Genomic DNA, 18,889 nt, shown 5'->3' on the forward strand with positions numbered 1-18,889 from the left:
CTTAATGCTAAATCACTATTTTGATTAATCTTTATAACGAATTGGTGTACATTATGAATACCAAAGAATATGCTTTAGATAAATTGAAGATTTTCCTATCGTTTCGCTTGAGTAGAATACAAATAAAAATAATAATTACTCAGTAAAAAACATAAATGTTAACTACTAAATCAAATATTTTTCAAATAGAAATGTATGAACTTTTAAAAAAGAAATTATTATAGCTAAGATTATCTGTGACAGTTTCACTTGATTAACTTTTTTGCTTTCTTATAAAATTATTTAAGAAATAAATAAAAACCAGTTTTGTGCTTGAAATCGAAGTTTCTAGACTCCGTTTGTCAAGTGATTTTAATGCCTATTACCTACGATATAAGGAATACCAATAATATACACATTTTTGGCTTGTAGCTTCCTCTTAAACCTTATGAGATACATCAAAATAATGTACAGCGGAATTGTATATCTTAAAAAGTCCTATGCGTTATGCGCCGTGATCTGCTAGCCAGGCTATATTTGAAAATTAGATCATTATCAGTACAATTTACCGAGCGCCGTAATTAAGCGGCTGTCATCTGTCACAGTGACAGATTCCATACAAAGAAATGATATTCCGCGGCAGTTCCCCAATTAATCTGACCCTCTCTCCTGAGGAAGATTATAGGGTAGTTTGTCACCCCAACATATAATACGTATATGCCACGCCCAAATTATAGCTTAATTGATGGATAAACCAAGTCCTGATAAAAATAATGTCGACGGTTCCAGTGACAGCTAAGTCACAGCGACAAAGTATCCGGGAAAAGGAACACCGACCATCTGTAAAGGTGCTGCCACACACAAAGCTCACATCAAAAGTTAATGTACAGCGCATCATCTTTTCTACCGACACACGACGCTATCAAATATTTCTTCCTATGGTAGGAGAGGGGGTCAGTTGAGTTCGAGAGCGGCCTAGGAACATAATTTCATCTGTCAAAGTGACAACTTTACTTACTGACAGCTTGAGCACGTTTTCGAAATGGATGATATTTGTCGCCTATTGCTGGATCTGTTGGACAGCTCATCCTCAGATGATGATGCCCCCAACTATATAATTATAAATGCTATTTATAAACGTTTTAGATTTTAAACAATCTGCGCGTAAATAGCGCATTTTCACAAAACCTGACATAACCTCTCCGTCGAATCAGGAAATTCGCAGTTCGCACGCCGATCGACGAAAGCGACATATAATAAATTATTGTAAAATAAGCTCAACTTTCGTCCAAGCCGTCCAACTTTTATCAAAAAACCGAATGATATTACCATATAAACATACTGAGATTAAAAATATGATTAATTTTGAAAGGGCGAAAATTTGTTTACTTCAAATTCAAATATTGATTATATTTATATTTTAAATATATGTTAAGTATGTTTGCCAAATAATGTTTTTTTTTATGTTTCTAAATTTACTAGCACACATGACGATATGAGCTAACATAATAAATAAGAAATGCATTATTAGGCTGCTTATGTTATGGCTGTCAAAGGGAACACGGAACTTAGTTGGTAGCTCCGTAATTAAAATGACCCCCTCTCCTTTTTACGGCGGAGAGGGGGACGCATAACTTTTCAAATATCGCGTCGGGAGCGGTTACGTAAAATAAATTCGGTTAGCGAAGTTCAGAACCACACTTATAGCGCGTTATCTTTTTACGTGTGTCGGGTCTGTATGGGATTGTATGGCGAGCGCTCTGTGCTTTATATTATCTGTTGATGTGAGCTTTGCGTGTGGCAGCACCATTAAAATTACCAGAGCGTTCTCATTTCTCATCATCTCATTCTTCTGGGCACTCGTTGATAAACCACACCTAAACCGCGTTGTGACTAGTGAGCCTGATTTCATCATTAAATTTTAAACAATTAGTTAATTTTGTTATCTATTATTGCAAATTAGAATCAAATAACATTACTTCAGAGTACTTGTGTAATACGTGACGAGTTTTTATTGCTTTCTCGCTGACCGTCTTCCGTTCTATTAAAATCCAATCTGAAATAAAAGAAAGAACTAGCGCAGGACCAACAAAACGCCGTGCCGCCATTTATAGGTAAGCATTTATTTATCATTATTTAACCTTTGAATTTTTAACCTTTATGAATGATTCTTATATTAGAAATAATTTTTATTCCATTATTATTATTCTGGGAGGTTAGTGCAATCCCTCACGTCCCATATTTTTGTGCACAAAATTTTAGTGCAAATTAGATAAAGAAAAATAAATTAGCAATAAGAACAATACTATGTAGGGCGTGGTCTTGAGTGAGCTTGGGCCCAGCGCTTACTCAGGAGTGTCGCTTGGTGCCGGTAGGCTGCGGTACCACCGTGTTGGCGGAAGCCTTTAGCCTCATCCTGGCTCCAGTGACCTGGTGTCTCACCAGGCCGGCAAATCCATTTAGTCCTGATTCCGTGAAAACGTAAGAAACAACAATTTCCGTCGGGAGAGATGCTTTATAATTCCATCTTTATTCAATCAAAGTTTAACTTCACCTTTTAAAACGATCCCTTTGTCGCCATTTCGGACTCTGTTTGTATGGAGTTACACTTGCGAATGTTTCTTTTCAATCCTAGTACGCATAAATGACTTAATTAACCCAAACTACGAACCTAATAACCTATTTTGTGCACGTAAACAGTTGTTTCTAGTCGTACCTAGTTGTTGAAACAAATTGTAATTTCAATATGATCGGTCGGTTGCTGAGTTGACTTTGCGTTTGGGTCCCACCCAGGCGTAGTGTGTTCAATTCCTCGGCTGGCCAAGTCCTCCATCACAACACAAGCAACATTTTCCGCTTACTGTGGTGGTAGTAGGAGATTTTCAAATATTGTCAGGTTATTCGTAACCCAGGAATGTTTGTCTTAGTTTTAAAAAATAAATAGTTATCTTGTAGTAGATTTTCACGGCCAAAAGTATTATAGTGATTTTTTTTGGGTTACTATGCCGTGTTACGCTGCCTACTTATTTAGCCTACGTTTCGGACACTATACCATCGGGGGCCCGTGGCTAATTCATTGGATGCCCCCCCCCCCCCCCCACTAAAAATCACAGTCGCGTTGTAATTGATTTTTTATAAATAACTTAAGAAGTTACCCAACAGTATTACTAATATTGTGTGAATTTTTATTTTCAAAAGTATATATATTACCTACATATGCAGGTAAAATGAAAAAAACAATTTAGTCTTTACAAGATATTTTTTAATAAAGTTCTTTTCTCCGAGCTTTCTGTTCCGCTAAAGTATTAATAACGTCATCAAAGTTTAACGATCGATCCATTGAATTTTCAATAGACAGAATAGCCAAGTTAGGTAACCTGTTTTGTCCCATTGACTTTCTTAAATATGTTTTCATTAATTTTAGTTTTGAAAATGACCTTTCGGCACTAGCTGTAGTCACAGGAATTGTAACAAATAACATTAATGCAGTACATACTTCAGAAAAGCTGCGCGACATAAAATGATTCTTTATTATTAATAAATCAGCAAGTTCTCTAATGCACAAAGCCTTTTCTACATCGTCTCTGAAGGTGGACCGAAAACTGACAATTTCCCTGGCAAAGATTCAGATATGTCTTTTTTATATACATCAGCAAATTATAGAGATTTTTTTTAAGTGATCAGTGTCATTTAAATTTTGCAAAGTGGCAGGTTACAAAACACTGAAATTGGTAACAATTTCATTAATTGGAAGGAAACGCATTATCAGTTTATTAATAATGATGTCCAATACTCGATAAAATATGTTCATTATTGTGGCATTTTGCCAGCCCTGCCACCCTATAGTTTCGCCACTGGTTGCGTGGGTTCTATTTCCCAGTCGGTTTTTCCCGGAGAATAATCACCGGAATGTAAACAATTGTGTAGAGATAGCTGCACAAATAGAAATATTAGTCATGTTGCTTTAGGATGAGTCAACCTGATATCTTAGTATATTTCTTCGTACAATGTTTGATATCTGCTTCTGCCAAAATTAAACTTGCTGCGCGTTTAAGAGTACTTAGAATAGGTATTTTACAAAACGGTTGCTGTCACTGTCACTCCCCTGAATACTGAGCGAAAGGGACAACTGCACCTCCGGCTGATTATACATATGTTTCGTATGTATATATCTTGTTTTATCCTCAAAGCTTGACCGATTTTAAAGTTTTCTTAACTGTGGTGAGCGCTTTTAATTTTCTCACGACGACGGCAACGACATCTAAAGCTGCATCTCTTTCTTAAATAGTAAGACAAACGGTGTACTTATGTCTGCGTCCCCCAAATGAGAAATGCAATAATTATCATGCATCTCCCTCACTCATATTAAATAAATGAAAGTGTTAGGAAAGTTACTGTTTTTATTGAAAATAAATAATTTGTTCATAAAAAAGTCACAATATAAATGACAATCATCTTTTTTCATGCATGTAGGTTGCGAAATACTGAAAAAAATTAGTAAGAAATCCCAAATAACAAAACAAACAAATTTCAATGGACACACGCATCCATTTATAAAAAAACAAAAATATGGGAAAAGACAGTTGCCATATAGTATTGTTAATTCTGGATTTTAAATATGATATCGACAACTATGACGCTTAAGGCGAAGTTTAATGCTAAATCACTATTTTGATTAATCTTTATAACGAATTGTTGTACATTATGAATACCAAAAATATGCTTTAGATAAATTAAAGGTTTTTCTATCGCTTCGCTTGAGTAGAATACAAATAAAAAATAAATTATTCAATATAAATTATAAATATAAACTACTAAAAAATATTGTTTTTCAATAGAAATGTATGAACGCATAAAGGAAACAACTTAAAAAAAACATTATTATAGCTAAGATTATCTGTGACAGTTTCACTTGATAAACTTTTTACAAAATAAATAAAAACGACTTTTGTGCTTGAAATCGAGCGTTTCTAGACTCCGTTTGTCAAGCGATTTGAATGCCTATTACCTACAATGTAAGGTATACCAAGAATATACACATTTTTGGCTTGTTGCTTCCTCTTAATAAATAAGTTCTAATGGTCGAGTGGTTTAAGACACCTGTCCCGGTAAGACAAGAGATCTTGGGTTCGATTCCTAATTTATGTCCGTAATTTTTTTTCTGTGTCTTGTTCTGTTTAGATTAATTAATATTATCTTATTTTTCAATGATATATTATGCGCGCATACATATAGATATAGGGCGTGGCATGTACGTATTATATGTTGGGGTGACACACTACGCTATAATCCTCCCCAGGAGAGGGGGTCAGATCGATTGGGGGACTGCCGCGGAATATCATTTTGGTAATTATTCGGGATCGCTGGCCACGGCTAATAAGAAATATTTTTTATATAAAACCTTTTGATTTACCTTAATTACCATAAAGGAAACTGACTGCATTTGGGAATTTTTTTATATTTGGCATTTTAATTTTTAATGAAAATTCGTTTTCGTTGTGTGGGTCGTGGGATGACAGCTAGAATAATTTATGTTGATGACATTTTCTTATGTTGGTATTCCTAATACCATACGAGTGGCTAGAATTTTTACCATTTACTCTATACAAATACTAGGTAGGTACTATTTAGACCGAACTCAAAAATAAAATAAAGGTATGTAGGCATTTTTTTTTAAATACATTAAAAGGTTAGGTTATAATAGGTTATTACAGGTTAGGTTCTTATAGGTTAGGTTTTTATAGGTTAGGTTATTAAAGGTTATGTTAGGTTAGGTTTTTATAGGTTAGGTTATTACAGGTTAGGTTCTTATAGGTTAGGTTTTTAAAGGTTAGGTTATTAAAGGTTATGTTAGGTTAGGTTTTTATAGGTTAAGTTATTATAGGTTATTACAGGTTAGGTTCTTATAGGTTAAGTTTTTATAGGTTAGGTTATTAAAGGTTATGTTATGTTTTTATAGGTTAGGTTATTATAGGTTAGGTTATTATAGGTCAGGTTTTTATAGGTTGGGTTAGGTTAGGTTTTTATAGGTTGGGTTAGGTTAGGTTTTTATAGGTTAGTTTTTTATTGGTTAAGTTATTATAGGTTAGTTAAGTTAGGTTAGGTTAGGTAAAATAAAATGAAATAATGTTAATGATAATAATACCTAAATAAACAATGTATGCTTTTGAAGTAGGCACTATTTTGCTGAAATATTATTATTTTTTTAAATTTATGTTATTCAATTGTCTCTAGCCGTTCGTTGTTCCGTTAACAAATGAATTGTCCAAAATAATGAACTTATTTGCTTACAACACGGCGCAAACTAGCGCAGCAAGTAGGGAGATATACCCGGCGTTGCTTTGGGTTATCATTAGGAGATAGACATATATAATCGTGGGCTTTTTGTAGGCCTTTTTAAGGGTTCCATGATCTTGACAATTGATGAAGCAAAAACTAGGTTAAATACGTTACATAGGGAACTATTAAACCTAGTTTTTGTTTCATCACTTTTAATGACTCTATATCACTTTTTGTAGGTGTGTTGAATTGTCATTTTGATAAGATACCCGGTCACCCTTTTTAAGATATACAATTCCGTAGTACATTATTTTGATGTATCTCACAAGGTTTAGACAGAGTTAGCTATGTAAGCGCCCGAAAATATTTATTTAACGACTTGATTACAAAATATCGACTTTTCTCTACTTTCTATAAATATAATATGCTTGTTTAATACATATAAACCTTCCGGAAGAAGTTCTCTAAATGATAGTGAAAACCTTTTCAAAATCCGTTGCGTAGTTTAGAAGAGCTAAGCGCACAGACAGACGCTGATAGCCACTTTTTTATAGTATTTAGAGATGTAACAAATGTAATAATGTAATAAAAATAAAAAAAATTGTCTGATTGGTCACTTTCTGACAATGTTACATTCAAATTTCTGTTAAACAACCCAACCCAATGTCGGTGCGTGATTTAGTGTGAATGCTTATTCACACTAAATTCGCATCTCTCAATGTTTTGAGAATGTTTACCAACTCTGGTTGTTGTCCATGTTGCAGATTCAGTCTGCAACTCCATTGACTCCATCTCCTCAACATGGAGGTGGACACGGCGTTGGAATACAGCTCACCTGAATGGCGGAAAACCCTCAAATCATTCTCTCCAGTAGATAACAAAAGTAAACTGGCGTTGGAGCCATATCCCAGCGAGCTACTATTGGTGAAATGCGCAAAGCTGGCATACTCCGACTGTACCGGAGAGCTGGACCTGCCTGAAGATTGGGAACTGCTCACCATGGCACGGAACAACTCCTGGACTAACGGGTACTCCGGCTGTGCATTCTGGAGCCCTTCAACGCAGCGGATCATCATATCCCACCGTGGAACGAAACCAGAATGTCTGGGAGCATTGTTTACAGTCATTCAAAGTATTTATCGCAATGAATACACTTCCCACATGTCTTCCGCAATCTCTTTTGCTGAAGACATCAAGGAAGCAATTCTGAAATTAAATGAAGAATACCACAGCCACTTCGTTTTGTCCTTCACCGGACATTCGCTGGGAGCCTGGCTTGCCGGAGTCACCACCTTGACCGTGAAGCACCTAAAGAGGGAAGGCAGTGGCTTCCGCAGGGTCACCAGCTCCAGTGAAGGACTCCACGCTCACACTCTCTTATTGGACAGCCCGGGGGTCATGGGCATATTAAACAAAATATGCGTAGATTATGACGGAGAATACAACGGATCAATGCGCCCCGAACAATTGGATGTTACCACCATCTTTGCCGCGGTAAATATTATAAACTCCCTAAACATGCACGTGGGAAATATATATCAGGTGCACATGAAACGTGTTCAAAGTTGGCGAACCAGTTTGCTACATAATCTTGAGACCCACAATGTGAATACCTTTATCAAAGCTTCTAGTGAAGGGTGGGACAAATATGTAGTATATAAGTGGCCCCTGGGAAATCATGAGCTCCGCCGAATTAACAGGACGGAGAGTATCTGTGATTCTCATGTTCTGGATAATATTTCTCTTGCCAGTTCTGGTGGCAGATATTCACCATTACAGTACAGAACTGAACTATGGCAGGGAAACTTTTGCCAGCTGGGGGTGTTTTCCTCAGAAGAGTTAAAGTTTTTACAAAATTGGAGCTCATTTCAAAGCCATGCACTTATTCCTTTGAACGAAATTGAAAAATTTCAATCTCACCATGATCTTGAAATAATAACATTCTCTGACTTCACGGTAAATACTGAAAGAAACACCATCACTTGTAAAACAGGAGATGATTTGAAGCAAGTTATTAGACTAACAAAACAGTTGTTTCGCTGGCACCCTGCGGAGATAACAGTTGCTGTGGATAAACAGAAAGAGAGCATAAAGGGAGCCCCCTTGTACTTGGCTGGCCAGTCATATCTTCGCAATTTGCCCAATATCCTGGACTGCGAGGACACCTTGGGTCTGGAGACATTCTTGATATCTGGAGAACAACGAGTTTTACAAATTGAGACCAGCGATCTTAAATTCGAAGCTGCCCGAATAAATAACATATTGAAAGGAATTAAAAACACACATTTGGATGGAAGCTATTTGATAGGAAGCTCTCACACATCCGTTGGATGTGATGACATCTCGAAGGGTTTAAACATTGAAAGTTTGAATAATAGCTACGTTACCAATGATAACTTGCTCATTATTGAGTTCGCTTCTCCTAAAGACTACTGTAACTCGAACTACGATGTATTGAGAAAAATATTAAAGAATTTACAAAGCAGCAGTCTCAAGAAGCTTGTAATCATTTTACCGCAGCAAATTATTAAGGAATTGTTTTGTAATTTGACCGTTAAGACTGAGATATTGAAGGCTTTTGAATTAAAAGACCTGACTCCTACATCTAGACAAGAAATCCTCACAAAAGACGCAATAGCCTTAGGGGAGAAAAAACTAAACCTCAACACATTTTTGGGAATTGGCTTAAAATCCCGCGATGAACAAGTTATAAACAGAATTAATCGATTCATTTCGCCTATTTTAATGAAACTAGCGACAAATCAAGAATATATAGCTAAAATAAAGCTAAAATAAAAAAAGTGTCACCGTTGTGGCAAAATAGCATCACAGAACAAATAGCTTCATCTGTTAATAGCACAAACAGCTTCATCTGTTGATAGCACGAATAGCTTCATCTGTTAATATCACAAATAGCTTCATCTGTTAATAGCACAAATAAAGAATTACAAACAATTTTCTTCAAATACCAGTATTTTTTTACAAATGCCAATTTCGTAGTTAAAATAATTTGCACTATTCAAAGTCTGCACAAAACGATTGAAATCTCGCCGTGTACGCGTCACGTCATAAGGTTTGTTAGGTCAATCCCACTCAGGTTGATATAAAATCAACAAATCCCAATTTAAGAATACATGAATTATTTTGAAATAATTTGTGTAACGCAGTGCTGACCTGCGTGTTGGCCGTATTGTTGATGCCGACAGACCCGTGAGGTAGCGGTGTAAGTTCTCTCAAAGAATCCGCAGACCAATCGCAGGGCCTATAAGTGTCTTACAGTTTTAATAGTTCTTAAATGACGATTTATACTATGAATAATTGTATTAAATAAATGTCACATACATATTTATTATTATATCATTAATATATGTGATATGTATCACATATGATTAACAACAAAAAACGACTAAAAATAATAATATTCTGTAGTACCACCATATAATTTTTACTTTTCTTCCATGTATTATGTTTTGTATATTATTTCTGACGTATTATGTATATTGTTTATTACTTTTATATGTCTTATAAAATTATCCTTCTTATGTACACATATGTTCATCTAGAATCGTTAAATAAGTATATTAATTGACAATTTAATTTAGATTAGAAATTCACATTGGAAAATAATAATTACCATTTATTTTATATTGATAAACCCGCAAGTCTAACTTTCCACTTAACTTCACTCTGTAACTTTACTTAGTGACTTTTCACTTTAAACTTTAAACTTCGCTTTAAACATGTTCTTTTTATAAGTTTACACTAGTTGTAACCAGAGATGTGCTTTATTTCAAATAAATCCATTTTAAATGCTTTTCTCGATGCATTTTCCATTTTAAATGCTTATTTGCAACATTCTTCCTACTATCTCCACTCATCTTTTTTTCATAAGCCCCAAATATCAGTCTATTATGACTATGATTGATTGACTTATAAATATGATTGCTGTAATAAATGTAATTATGTATATTATATATACACACTCATGCCACTCGTTACCGTATTATATCTATCTGTCTATTGCCCGGTATATCAGTCAGCCCATATCCTCGCTATGTGCGCATTCTTTGCGCAAACTTAGGCAGGGACCGCGGAAGTACTCTATGATGGGGGGGGGGGGCAAACTTGTTTAGTCACCCTCTTCCTTCAGTCTCCTCTCCAGTCAATCAACTAGTTATAAATAAGACAAAACGGACATGATTAGGTCAAACCAATAACAGGTTCAGTGAATAAAAAACTTTTTTTTTAAATAATGCTTTATTGCATTCATTGAACGATACCAAAAACGTTGCTTCTCTCAGCCGTCTTTGAAGCAAATTCCCTAATAATTTAATTTAAATCTAAACTAAATGTTTCCGCCTTATGCACGTGCAGTATTGCTAGATAAGTAAGTCTTCTCTGCTTCAGTTGCTGGTAGTCGGAGGAATGTTCCGATGCGTCGGAGGGCACTCAGAGACCTTTCACACGACGCAGACGTAGCTGGCACGGTGAGGAGCAAGACTACGCTCTTGAAACTTTAGGTAGATTAGCCACTTCTCTTGCGTACTCTCGGACAGTCTTCACGTGAGGTATTGCTTTCTTAGCTATCTTCATTTGCCGTGCTAGTTAGTCAATATCAAAATCAGTTGCGTGAACGCCTAATTCGACACTTTTTCATTTATGAAAAAAGCACTGTGAAGGATACAGATAATCTTTACCAGCACAGATAATCCTTCTTTACCCACGTAGTAAAATTGGAGGGGGCGCGGCCCCCCCCCCATTTGGTTTTAGGGGGGCATTCGGCCCCCTCTGCCCCCCACTTCCGCGGTCGTTGAACTTAGGCCTTGCTAAGCCTCAGAATAGTTCCCTTTTTAGACACCAAGGCGTTAGCAGTAACAAATGTCAAATGTGACGTTTATGCGAGCAATTACGGAGGTACTTTCATCTAACCGAAATACATAAACGTAATTTGCATAATCTTAATTAGTATATTCATCGAGCGATGAGGGATGTTGATGTTATCAATCTAGACTAGACGAATAGTCTTGAAAGGTAATTTTTCAACGTCAGGACCAGAGACGGTTCTAGGGATCCAGCTCTGGTAGGTCATTTGAAAAAAATGTGTGACTAATCTTCATTTGATATTGTGAAAATGCCCAAATATTATTAACTATATCAATCTGTTATAATATTTAGAGCCCGCGACTATAAATACATATTATGTTTATAAAGTTAATTGGAAATAAACACACAATCCATGTATTTACGGCAACTTTTGATATTAAGTTTTAATGTAGTTGTGCACAACATTAAAGAAATAAAATAAGAGTTTGATTCTATTTGACAATAATTGTTTTGTTTCATTCTTCAGCTTCATTCTAAATCGATAACAACATAAACAATTAATCCAAACCTTTCCCGAACTATCCAATTGAAAAACAACCATTGTTCCCATAGACATATGAATATTAGTAGACCTGCCCTAAGTGATTAAAAGCGTATTATTCCCCACTCCTCATACCGGTTCCATTGGAGCCGGCTGGGCTCGCGTATGGCCTCCCTTGAATCTTGAGAATGTGACGTCATCATTCTTGTGCGAACTAGCGTCAAGCTATGGTCGAGTTCATTTTACGAAATAACACGGCAAAATGGTGGCTTGCGCTATGAAAACTTGTAAAACTAGAAGTGAAAAAGAGAATAAACCCAATTGTCGTATTACATTTCATAGGTAAGCATTATTTTACTTTGTTTTAACCTTATTCACATTGTATATTATGGATCACTTTTAGAAACATATACTATCAAGCGATGGACGCGAAACACAAAGCCGTGCACAAGAATCAGGGATGTGCCTTCGCCTTTTGCGCTTTGATAAAATACATATAGTATCATTTGGAACTCCGTCGTATTAATAAAGGATAATAAACCAATAATTTTTAAATTTATTCCACTTTAATGGCGTTATTACTAAACGAGTTTTGAACTTTACACAACTCATAAACAACACTTATTATAGGATAAATGGTTGGTTATCAATTGTGAAAAATTTTGTTAAAAAAGTTTGGAAGTAAAATGTAGATACAGTGAGCATGTTTGGAATGAAAAATGTTTATGTCATTTTGCTGTCCGATGACATTTTTTTATCTATTAAAATTAAAATATTATATTTTTCTATCGCACGTCGCCACCGATCACATATTATCTTTCATACTATCACACATCGCAACGGACCACGTGTTAGGTACGCGCTTGTTTCGTATGTACGGTACTGCTGGAACGAGAAGGAGTGCATATCACGTAATGCGCTAGGTTATACCGAGTGGCGATGTGTGATAGAAAATCATGTTTTTTGTTTTTAATTGAAAAAGTGTCATCGGAAGGCAAAATGATGTCCAAATTTTTACTCCAAATACTCTTAGGAATCGCTGGTAAAAGCTGTGTCTATATAATTTCATTTGTTTTTTTAGTTGTTTTACTTTTCTATTATCTTCTTAAAAGTGAAATGTTATATATTTTCTTAAAAGTGAAATGTTATTTTTTTTCAGATTTCAATATTTTATTATTAATAGGTACAGAGCGGTTGTGACAACCCTCCAACATTGGTCGAATGTAGCGATTCTCAAGTGTGCGCATCGTTGTTACTGGGAAGTAAATTATGAACATTTATAAAAGTGTCTTAACTAAATACGTAAACTAAATATTCGACTCTGAAAATAGGAGAAATTTTTTTTGCCGAATTTGGACTTCGCTAATTTGTTCATAACGTGGCGAGTAATTTGCGCTCCCATGTAAAAATGTCTATTCATTCAAAAGCAGATTTTACTTTTAAGAACTAAATGGTGATATTATAAGGCGAGATGCCTATATACTATCAGATTGATTTATTGACGAATCACAGTCAGCTTTACCCTCTTCGTTCTTCTACAGTTGATTTTACCCTTCACACTTAACTTCTAGTCTATTAATATTCATATGTCTGTGATTGTTCCACACACTACAAGCGTGTAAAATGAAAAACCGACATGTGTTTATGTCACCATCTCTGTAAAACATATACCTAATATTCACCGTGTTGTCTCCCCCACGGTTATGACCTAAGCGTCCCTTAGCTTTCTTCGGTACCTAATTTTTACTTCGATGAAAAATATAGTGCCATCTCGTTTATTCTATGGCGCGCATAGGGACAGAAGATGCCAAAGGGGACATTCTTTAAATTGACCCAGCGAATCGTGTGGACTTGTGAATGAAAGCTTCTATTAGAGACAACAGATGTCACTGCTGATCACTGCTCGTCATTCGCCCCCGCCGTTAAAAATCAAATAAATTGAGAACAAGACCAGTTGTTTCGATGCACATAATTTTATAATTTTGGGGGGTCAAACACCAATTGAACTAAGACAAGAACCGCCACTGGTCAGAACAGTGTTTTCAGGGTTTAGTTTGTCATAATTTCATAAATAGTGCATTGTCTCCAGCAAAACCTAACCTATCCTCGCATATAGCAACTGTGCTGACTGAAATGGGGAACTTTAACAAAAAATGTACCTATAATATTGCTGATATCTATGCTTCGGTTTATGTCAACTGATATACCGAGTCTATGTATTGTAGTCACTTGAAGTGTTATTATCTATTTTCTATATTGTGGCTTCTCGTTTTATGTAAGGGAAAATGCAAATCCTAAAATAAATAAATTTAAAAAAGGTATATTACGCGCTTGTCTAGTCATTAATTCCGTATGGTAATATTGAATGGGGAGGTGCATATCAAAACATTGTTAAAGGTGGTAGAGAAACTAATTATTAAAATAATTTTGAAAAAACAATCTACATTCCCTTCTGCAAGAATGTTCAAAAATGTTCAAGTGCCAAAAATTGAAGACATCTCTAACAAAAGACTCAATATTACAAGTTGAAAACAATTAAAACTTCATTCATAATTAAGAAATAAATATAACATTTAAATTCCTCTATTTTATACACAGCAAATATATTTCCAAAGGAATAAAAATTTTAATACTCGTCCTGAAAAAAAAAACTAACAGATTTGTTATTATTCAAGAAAAAAGTAAAATTACATTTAAAAAAAACTCACAAACTGAAAAAACATCATTAACAAAATGCATTAACTTCATTTCTAACCATATTTATATTGTTATGTATAATGTTACCACATCCTGTACTATCATACACTCTAGGATATTACTTTTTACTCCTACACCAAACTCAAGAACTAGTTCTCTTCATTGGTGTAGAAATACTAAAAAACATATTTTTCACTATTTTGTTATGCCATTAATTGTAAATGTATGTTAAAAGAATAAATTGTGAAAATAATTTTTTTAAATAATTGTTTTTTAAATGTGTTTTTTCGTGCTATATTCTTATAATGTAATATTGTGTAATTGATTTGCCGACAAAGTGATTTGGGAAGTGCTTATATAAACTATTAGAACATATAAATAAAGTTGAACTATCATTTAGGACTGGTTGTTTCGGAGAATTTGAACAATTCATCAAATTTCAACGTTAATTTGCGAGTTCTGTGAAAGATATTTTCTAGTTCTGTTATTATTTCAGTTCTGTCAAGCAACTAGCCTATAATGATATAATACCAGAACTTGAATAAGACTTTCACAGAACTCTTCACAGTAGAGAAAAGTCAATGTTTATCCTAGAATTCACAAGCCCGAGCAACACCGGGTACATGTCTGCTAGTAATGAATTAAAGTCGCTATCCGCGTCTGTGCGCTTAGTTCTTCTAAGCTACGCAACGGATTTTGATAAGGTTTGCACTATCATTTGGAGAAATTCTTGAGGAAGTTTTATATGGATTTAATAAATACATAATAGATACATATAGGAAGTAGAAAATATCGATGTTTTGTAATCAAGTTGTGAAAAATATATTTTCGTTCGCTTACATTCCTAAGGCTGGCTAAATCTTAAGAGATACATCCAAATAATGGAATTGCATATCTTTACCCCAAACCATTTGATGTAAAGTGTGTACTTAGTATTAAATCTAAATAATGTACTACGGAAATGTATATCTTCAAAAAACCTACACAAAGGTCCGCGATGGAAAAAGCTATTTTTATAATTGTATTAACCCATTTTTATTATCATTTTTTTGTAAAAAAAATCTTTATTTTTTTAATATAGATTTGTATGATACAAAATGTTTTATTTATATCCCTTCTGTCATTTCACTCTTTACCATATTTAACATTGTCAATCCTTTTTTGGGCAAGACCAGTGCCAAAAATATGCCAGCTAGAACTTGCAATGCATCTGTCCTGCATGCACCAGATAGCGCTAGCAGGGGAGTCCTCCCACCAACGTATACACACCTGTATAGGAGGCCAAGTGCCGGAGATTGTAGTCTCACCGCCGTTCAAAACCTGCTCAGTTTGAACAGTGTATACTAGAAATACTCTTAATGTGCGTTTGGAAAGAAGAGGATCTATCTCTAAGACAACGCCAAAATATATCGCATTTTCAACAAATCGAATAAAGGAATCCCATTTTAATAATCGGATTTCTCCTTCTACCGAGGAAACCCTTCATTAGAAGTCCCATGGTCTTTTGCGGGGCAAAATTCAATCTGTTACTCTTGCCGCATTCTAAGACTTCACGCAAACCTGTCCACAATGTGTCCACTGACTTGGAACATTTTGGTTCTAGCCCATTTAGCATGCGCTCTGTCTCTCTTAACACTTGCCTGACATCGTATGTCACCGTCCCATTTGAATTTCATAATTATGGTGAAACACAGTTCTGCATATGTATTGTATACTACTTATATGTATTGTATGTACTGATTATATTATATTTCTGCATTGTGTAAAATGTGACTTGTACTGTTCAAGAAATAAATACTAATTCTGTTTTTGTTCACATTGCAGATTCCACCTCCAGTATCACCTCAACATGCAGGCGGACAAGCACTTACTATATAGCTCGCAAGAATGGCAGGAAACCCTAAAACAATTCCATCCCTTTGAAGATAATAGAAGTAAAATGGCCTTGGACCCGTACCCCAGTGAGAAAGTGTTGGCGTCATTTGCGGATCTGGCTTACGGGGATTGTACGGGCGATCTGGTCCTGCCCGAAGATTGGTACCTGCTCACCACGGCTCAGAACAGTTCCACGATAGATAAATGCTTCAACGGATATTTCGGCTCTGCGTTTTGGAATCCATCGCAGCAACAAATTGTGATAGCCCATCGGGGAACAGACCCTTGGAAGGTAGGGCCACTGTCTGTAGATGTCAAAGGTGTGTATTTTAACTCCTACACGAATCATATGTGTTCTGCAATAACTTTCGTTGACAACATCAAGGAAGCAATTCTGAAGACAAACGAAGAAGAGCACAGCCACTTCATATTGTCCATCGCAGGGCATTCCCTGGGAGCGTGGCTGTCCGCGGTCACCACCTTGACCGTGAAATATCTGAAAAGGCAAGGCGATGGCTTCTGCAGAATTAGCAGCCCTGATGAAGGACTACATGCGCATACTCTAGCCTTGGACAGTCCGGGGGTTGAGAATATGTTCATCAAGATAATCAGAGATTTTGACTTACTCTATAATAGTTCCATGTGTATGAAACAATTAGACATCACAACTATATTTTCAACTCCAAATCGTATAAACTCCACCAACTTCCACGCTGGAGATTTATATCAACTAGACAGTGTGACTGTCCATGATAGATGTAAGTTTATCGAAGCGATTTGTGAAGGGAAGAAGAAATACGTCGTTGAACGCTGGCCGGAAGGACGTAGTGCGCGCAAAACTCACATGAAGCTGCACAGGAACTCTACGTTTTATATCTCGGAAAATACAACAATCGTAAAACACTTGACCACTCCCTGGGAGGAAAACATCTGCCACCTCGGGGTGTTTTCTGAACAAGAGTTTAATTTCATACATAACTGGAGCTTATTTCAAAGCAATCCACTTGTTGAATTGACCGACATTGTCGACTTTCAACATCGCCATATTCTTGATGACATAACATACCCACCCTTTAAGGTGGATACTAGAAGAAACACTATTACCTGTGAGTCAAGGGAAGATTTGAAGAAGGTGATTAGACAAACAAGACAATTGCTGCGCTTTTTACCTGCAGAGATAATGGAAGCTGTGGGGAAACAGAACAGGAGTATAAAATCGGCCCCCTTGTATTTGGCAGGTCAAGCATACCTCCGAACCCTACCTGACATCGTGGACTGCGAAGACACCTTGGGTTTGGAGACATTCCTGAAATCTGAACAGCAAAGAGTTTTACAAATTGAGACCTGTGATATTACATTTGAAGCTGCCAGATTAAACAATATTTTAACGCAAATTAATAACACAAATTTGAATACAAAATATATAAATAAAAACTGCCATACATTCCTGAGTTGTAATGGTATAGCTGCGGATATGGACTTTACAGCTTTAAATCAATGCGATGTAACTATTGATAACCTACTAATTCTGGAGTTTGCTTCTTCCGCGGATAACTCGCTCCCGAATGAATTACTGGAAAAAATATTAGAAAATTTAAAAATAAGTCGTGACAAAAAACTAATTATCATTTTATCCCAACCGGTTGATGAGCGAGTGAGCGAGCGAGCGAGTCATCATGAACTGTTGGTTTTAACAAGGCCTTTAACAGCATTTGTATTAAGCGACCTGACTCCTGCATCTAGAGAAGAAATACTGACAAGAGAGGCAATTGCCTCAGGTAATGAAACACTGACCTTACAAATATTACTGGGAGATGAAAGTGAATCGGATGAACAGGTTAGGTATGAAATTAGTCAATTCATCTCGCCCATTTTGATGAACCTCGCAACGAACTACAATTATATAGCTGAAATACAATAATATACTATAATACCGTTGTCAGGCATGCACAACCTGCGGCCCATTTCTATAATTATTAATTCTTTTAATAAGTTAAATAGCACAATGTTAAGTTGTGTGAATTAATAAATGGCATAATATTAACTTGCAAGAAAATTACTTTTATTAATAAGTTAAATAGCACAATAACGTAATTAACAAATGGCATAATATTGATTTGTAAGAAAATTACTTTTATTAGGTCAAATAGCATAATGTTAAGTTTTGTGAATTATTAACAAATGGCATAATATTGATTTTTAGGAGAATTACTTTTATTAATAAGTTAAAAAGTTCAATTTTAATTTGTGTAATTAATAAAAGGCGTAATATTGATCTGTAAGAAAATTACTTTTTTTATTAGTAAGTTAAATAGCACAATATTGAATTGTGTGAATTAACAAATGACATAATATTGATTTATAAGAAAATTACTTTTTATTAATAAATTAAATAGCACAATGTTAAGTTGTGTGAATTAATAAATAGCATAATATTGATTTGCAAGACGGCCGGCGTGGTCTAGTGGTATACGCTTTTGACTACAGATCCGAAGGTCGCGGGTTCGAACCCGGCGTGCGCAAATAAATTTTATTTGATTAATTTGTGTTATTTCACAATTAATTAATTAAAAATAATATATAGTATATTTGCGGCACGTTCCAGAGTGGAAGATACTACCAGTATCGCCCTGGTGTAAGACCACCATTCAGAATTGAAACGTTGCTTGCAATGGCTTTAGCCGTGTTTGGTGA

The 18,889-nt window shown here is 35.4% G+C and overlaps 1 protein-coding gene across 3 annotated transcripts; it reads left to right on the top strand.

Annotated features, from left to right (window-relative positions):
* Positions 1 to 1,840: 1,840 nt before the first annotated feature.
* On the top strand, positions 1,841 to 18,537 carry LOC149414194 (uncharacterized). Of its 3 annotated transcripts, XM_089643670.1 has the most exons (3): positions 1,841 to 2,093; positions 7,023 to 7,752; positions 16,145 to 16,347. In XM_089643670.1, exons 2-3 carry the CDS (start codon positions 7,060 to 7,062, stop codon positions 16,196 to 16,198), a joined length of 747 nt encoding a protein of 248 aa, XP_089499796.1. In that variant the 5' UTR covers positions 1,841 to 2,093; positions 7,023 to 7,059; the 3' UTR covers positions 16,199 to 16,347. The 3 variants fall into 3 exon arrangements, with proteins under 3 accessions (XP_089499796.1, XP_089499795.1, XP_089499794.1); XM_089643669.1 differs by lacking the exon at positions 7,023 to 7,752 and having other exon boundaries at positions 16,145 to 18,537; XM_089643668.1 differs by lacking the exon at positions 1,841 to 2,093 and having other exon boundaries at positions 7,584 to 7,752; positions 16,145 to 18,537.
* The last annotated feature ends 352 nt before the right edge of the window (positions 18,538 to 18,889 follow it).

Source organism: Hesperophylax consimilis, chromosome 20 (assembly GCF_061612785.1).
Source record: "Hesperophylax consimilis isolate HC1 chromosome 20, BYU_Hcon_1.0, whole genome shotgun sequence".
Lineage (NCBI taxonomy): Eukaryota > Metazoa > Arthropoda > Insecta > Trichoptera > Limnephilidae > Hesperophylax > Hesperophylax consimilis.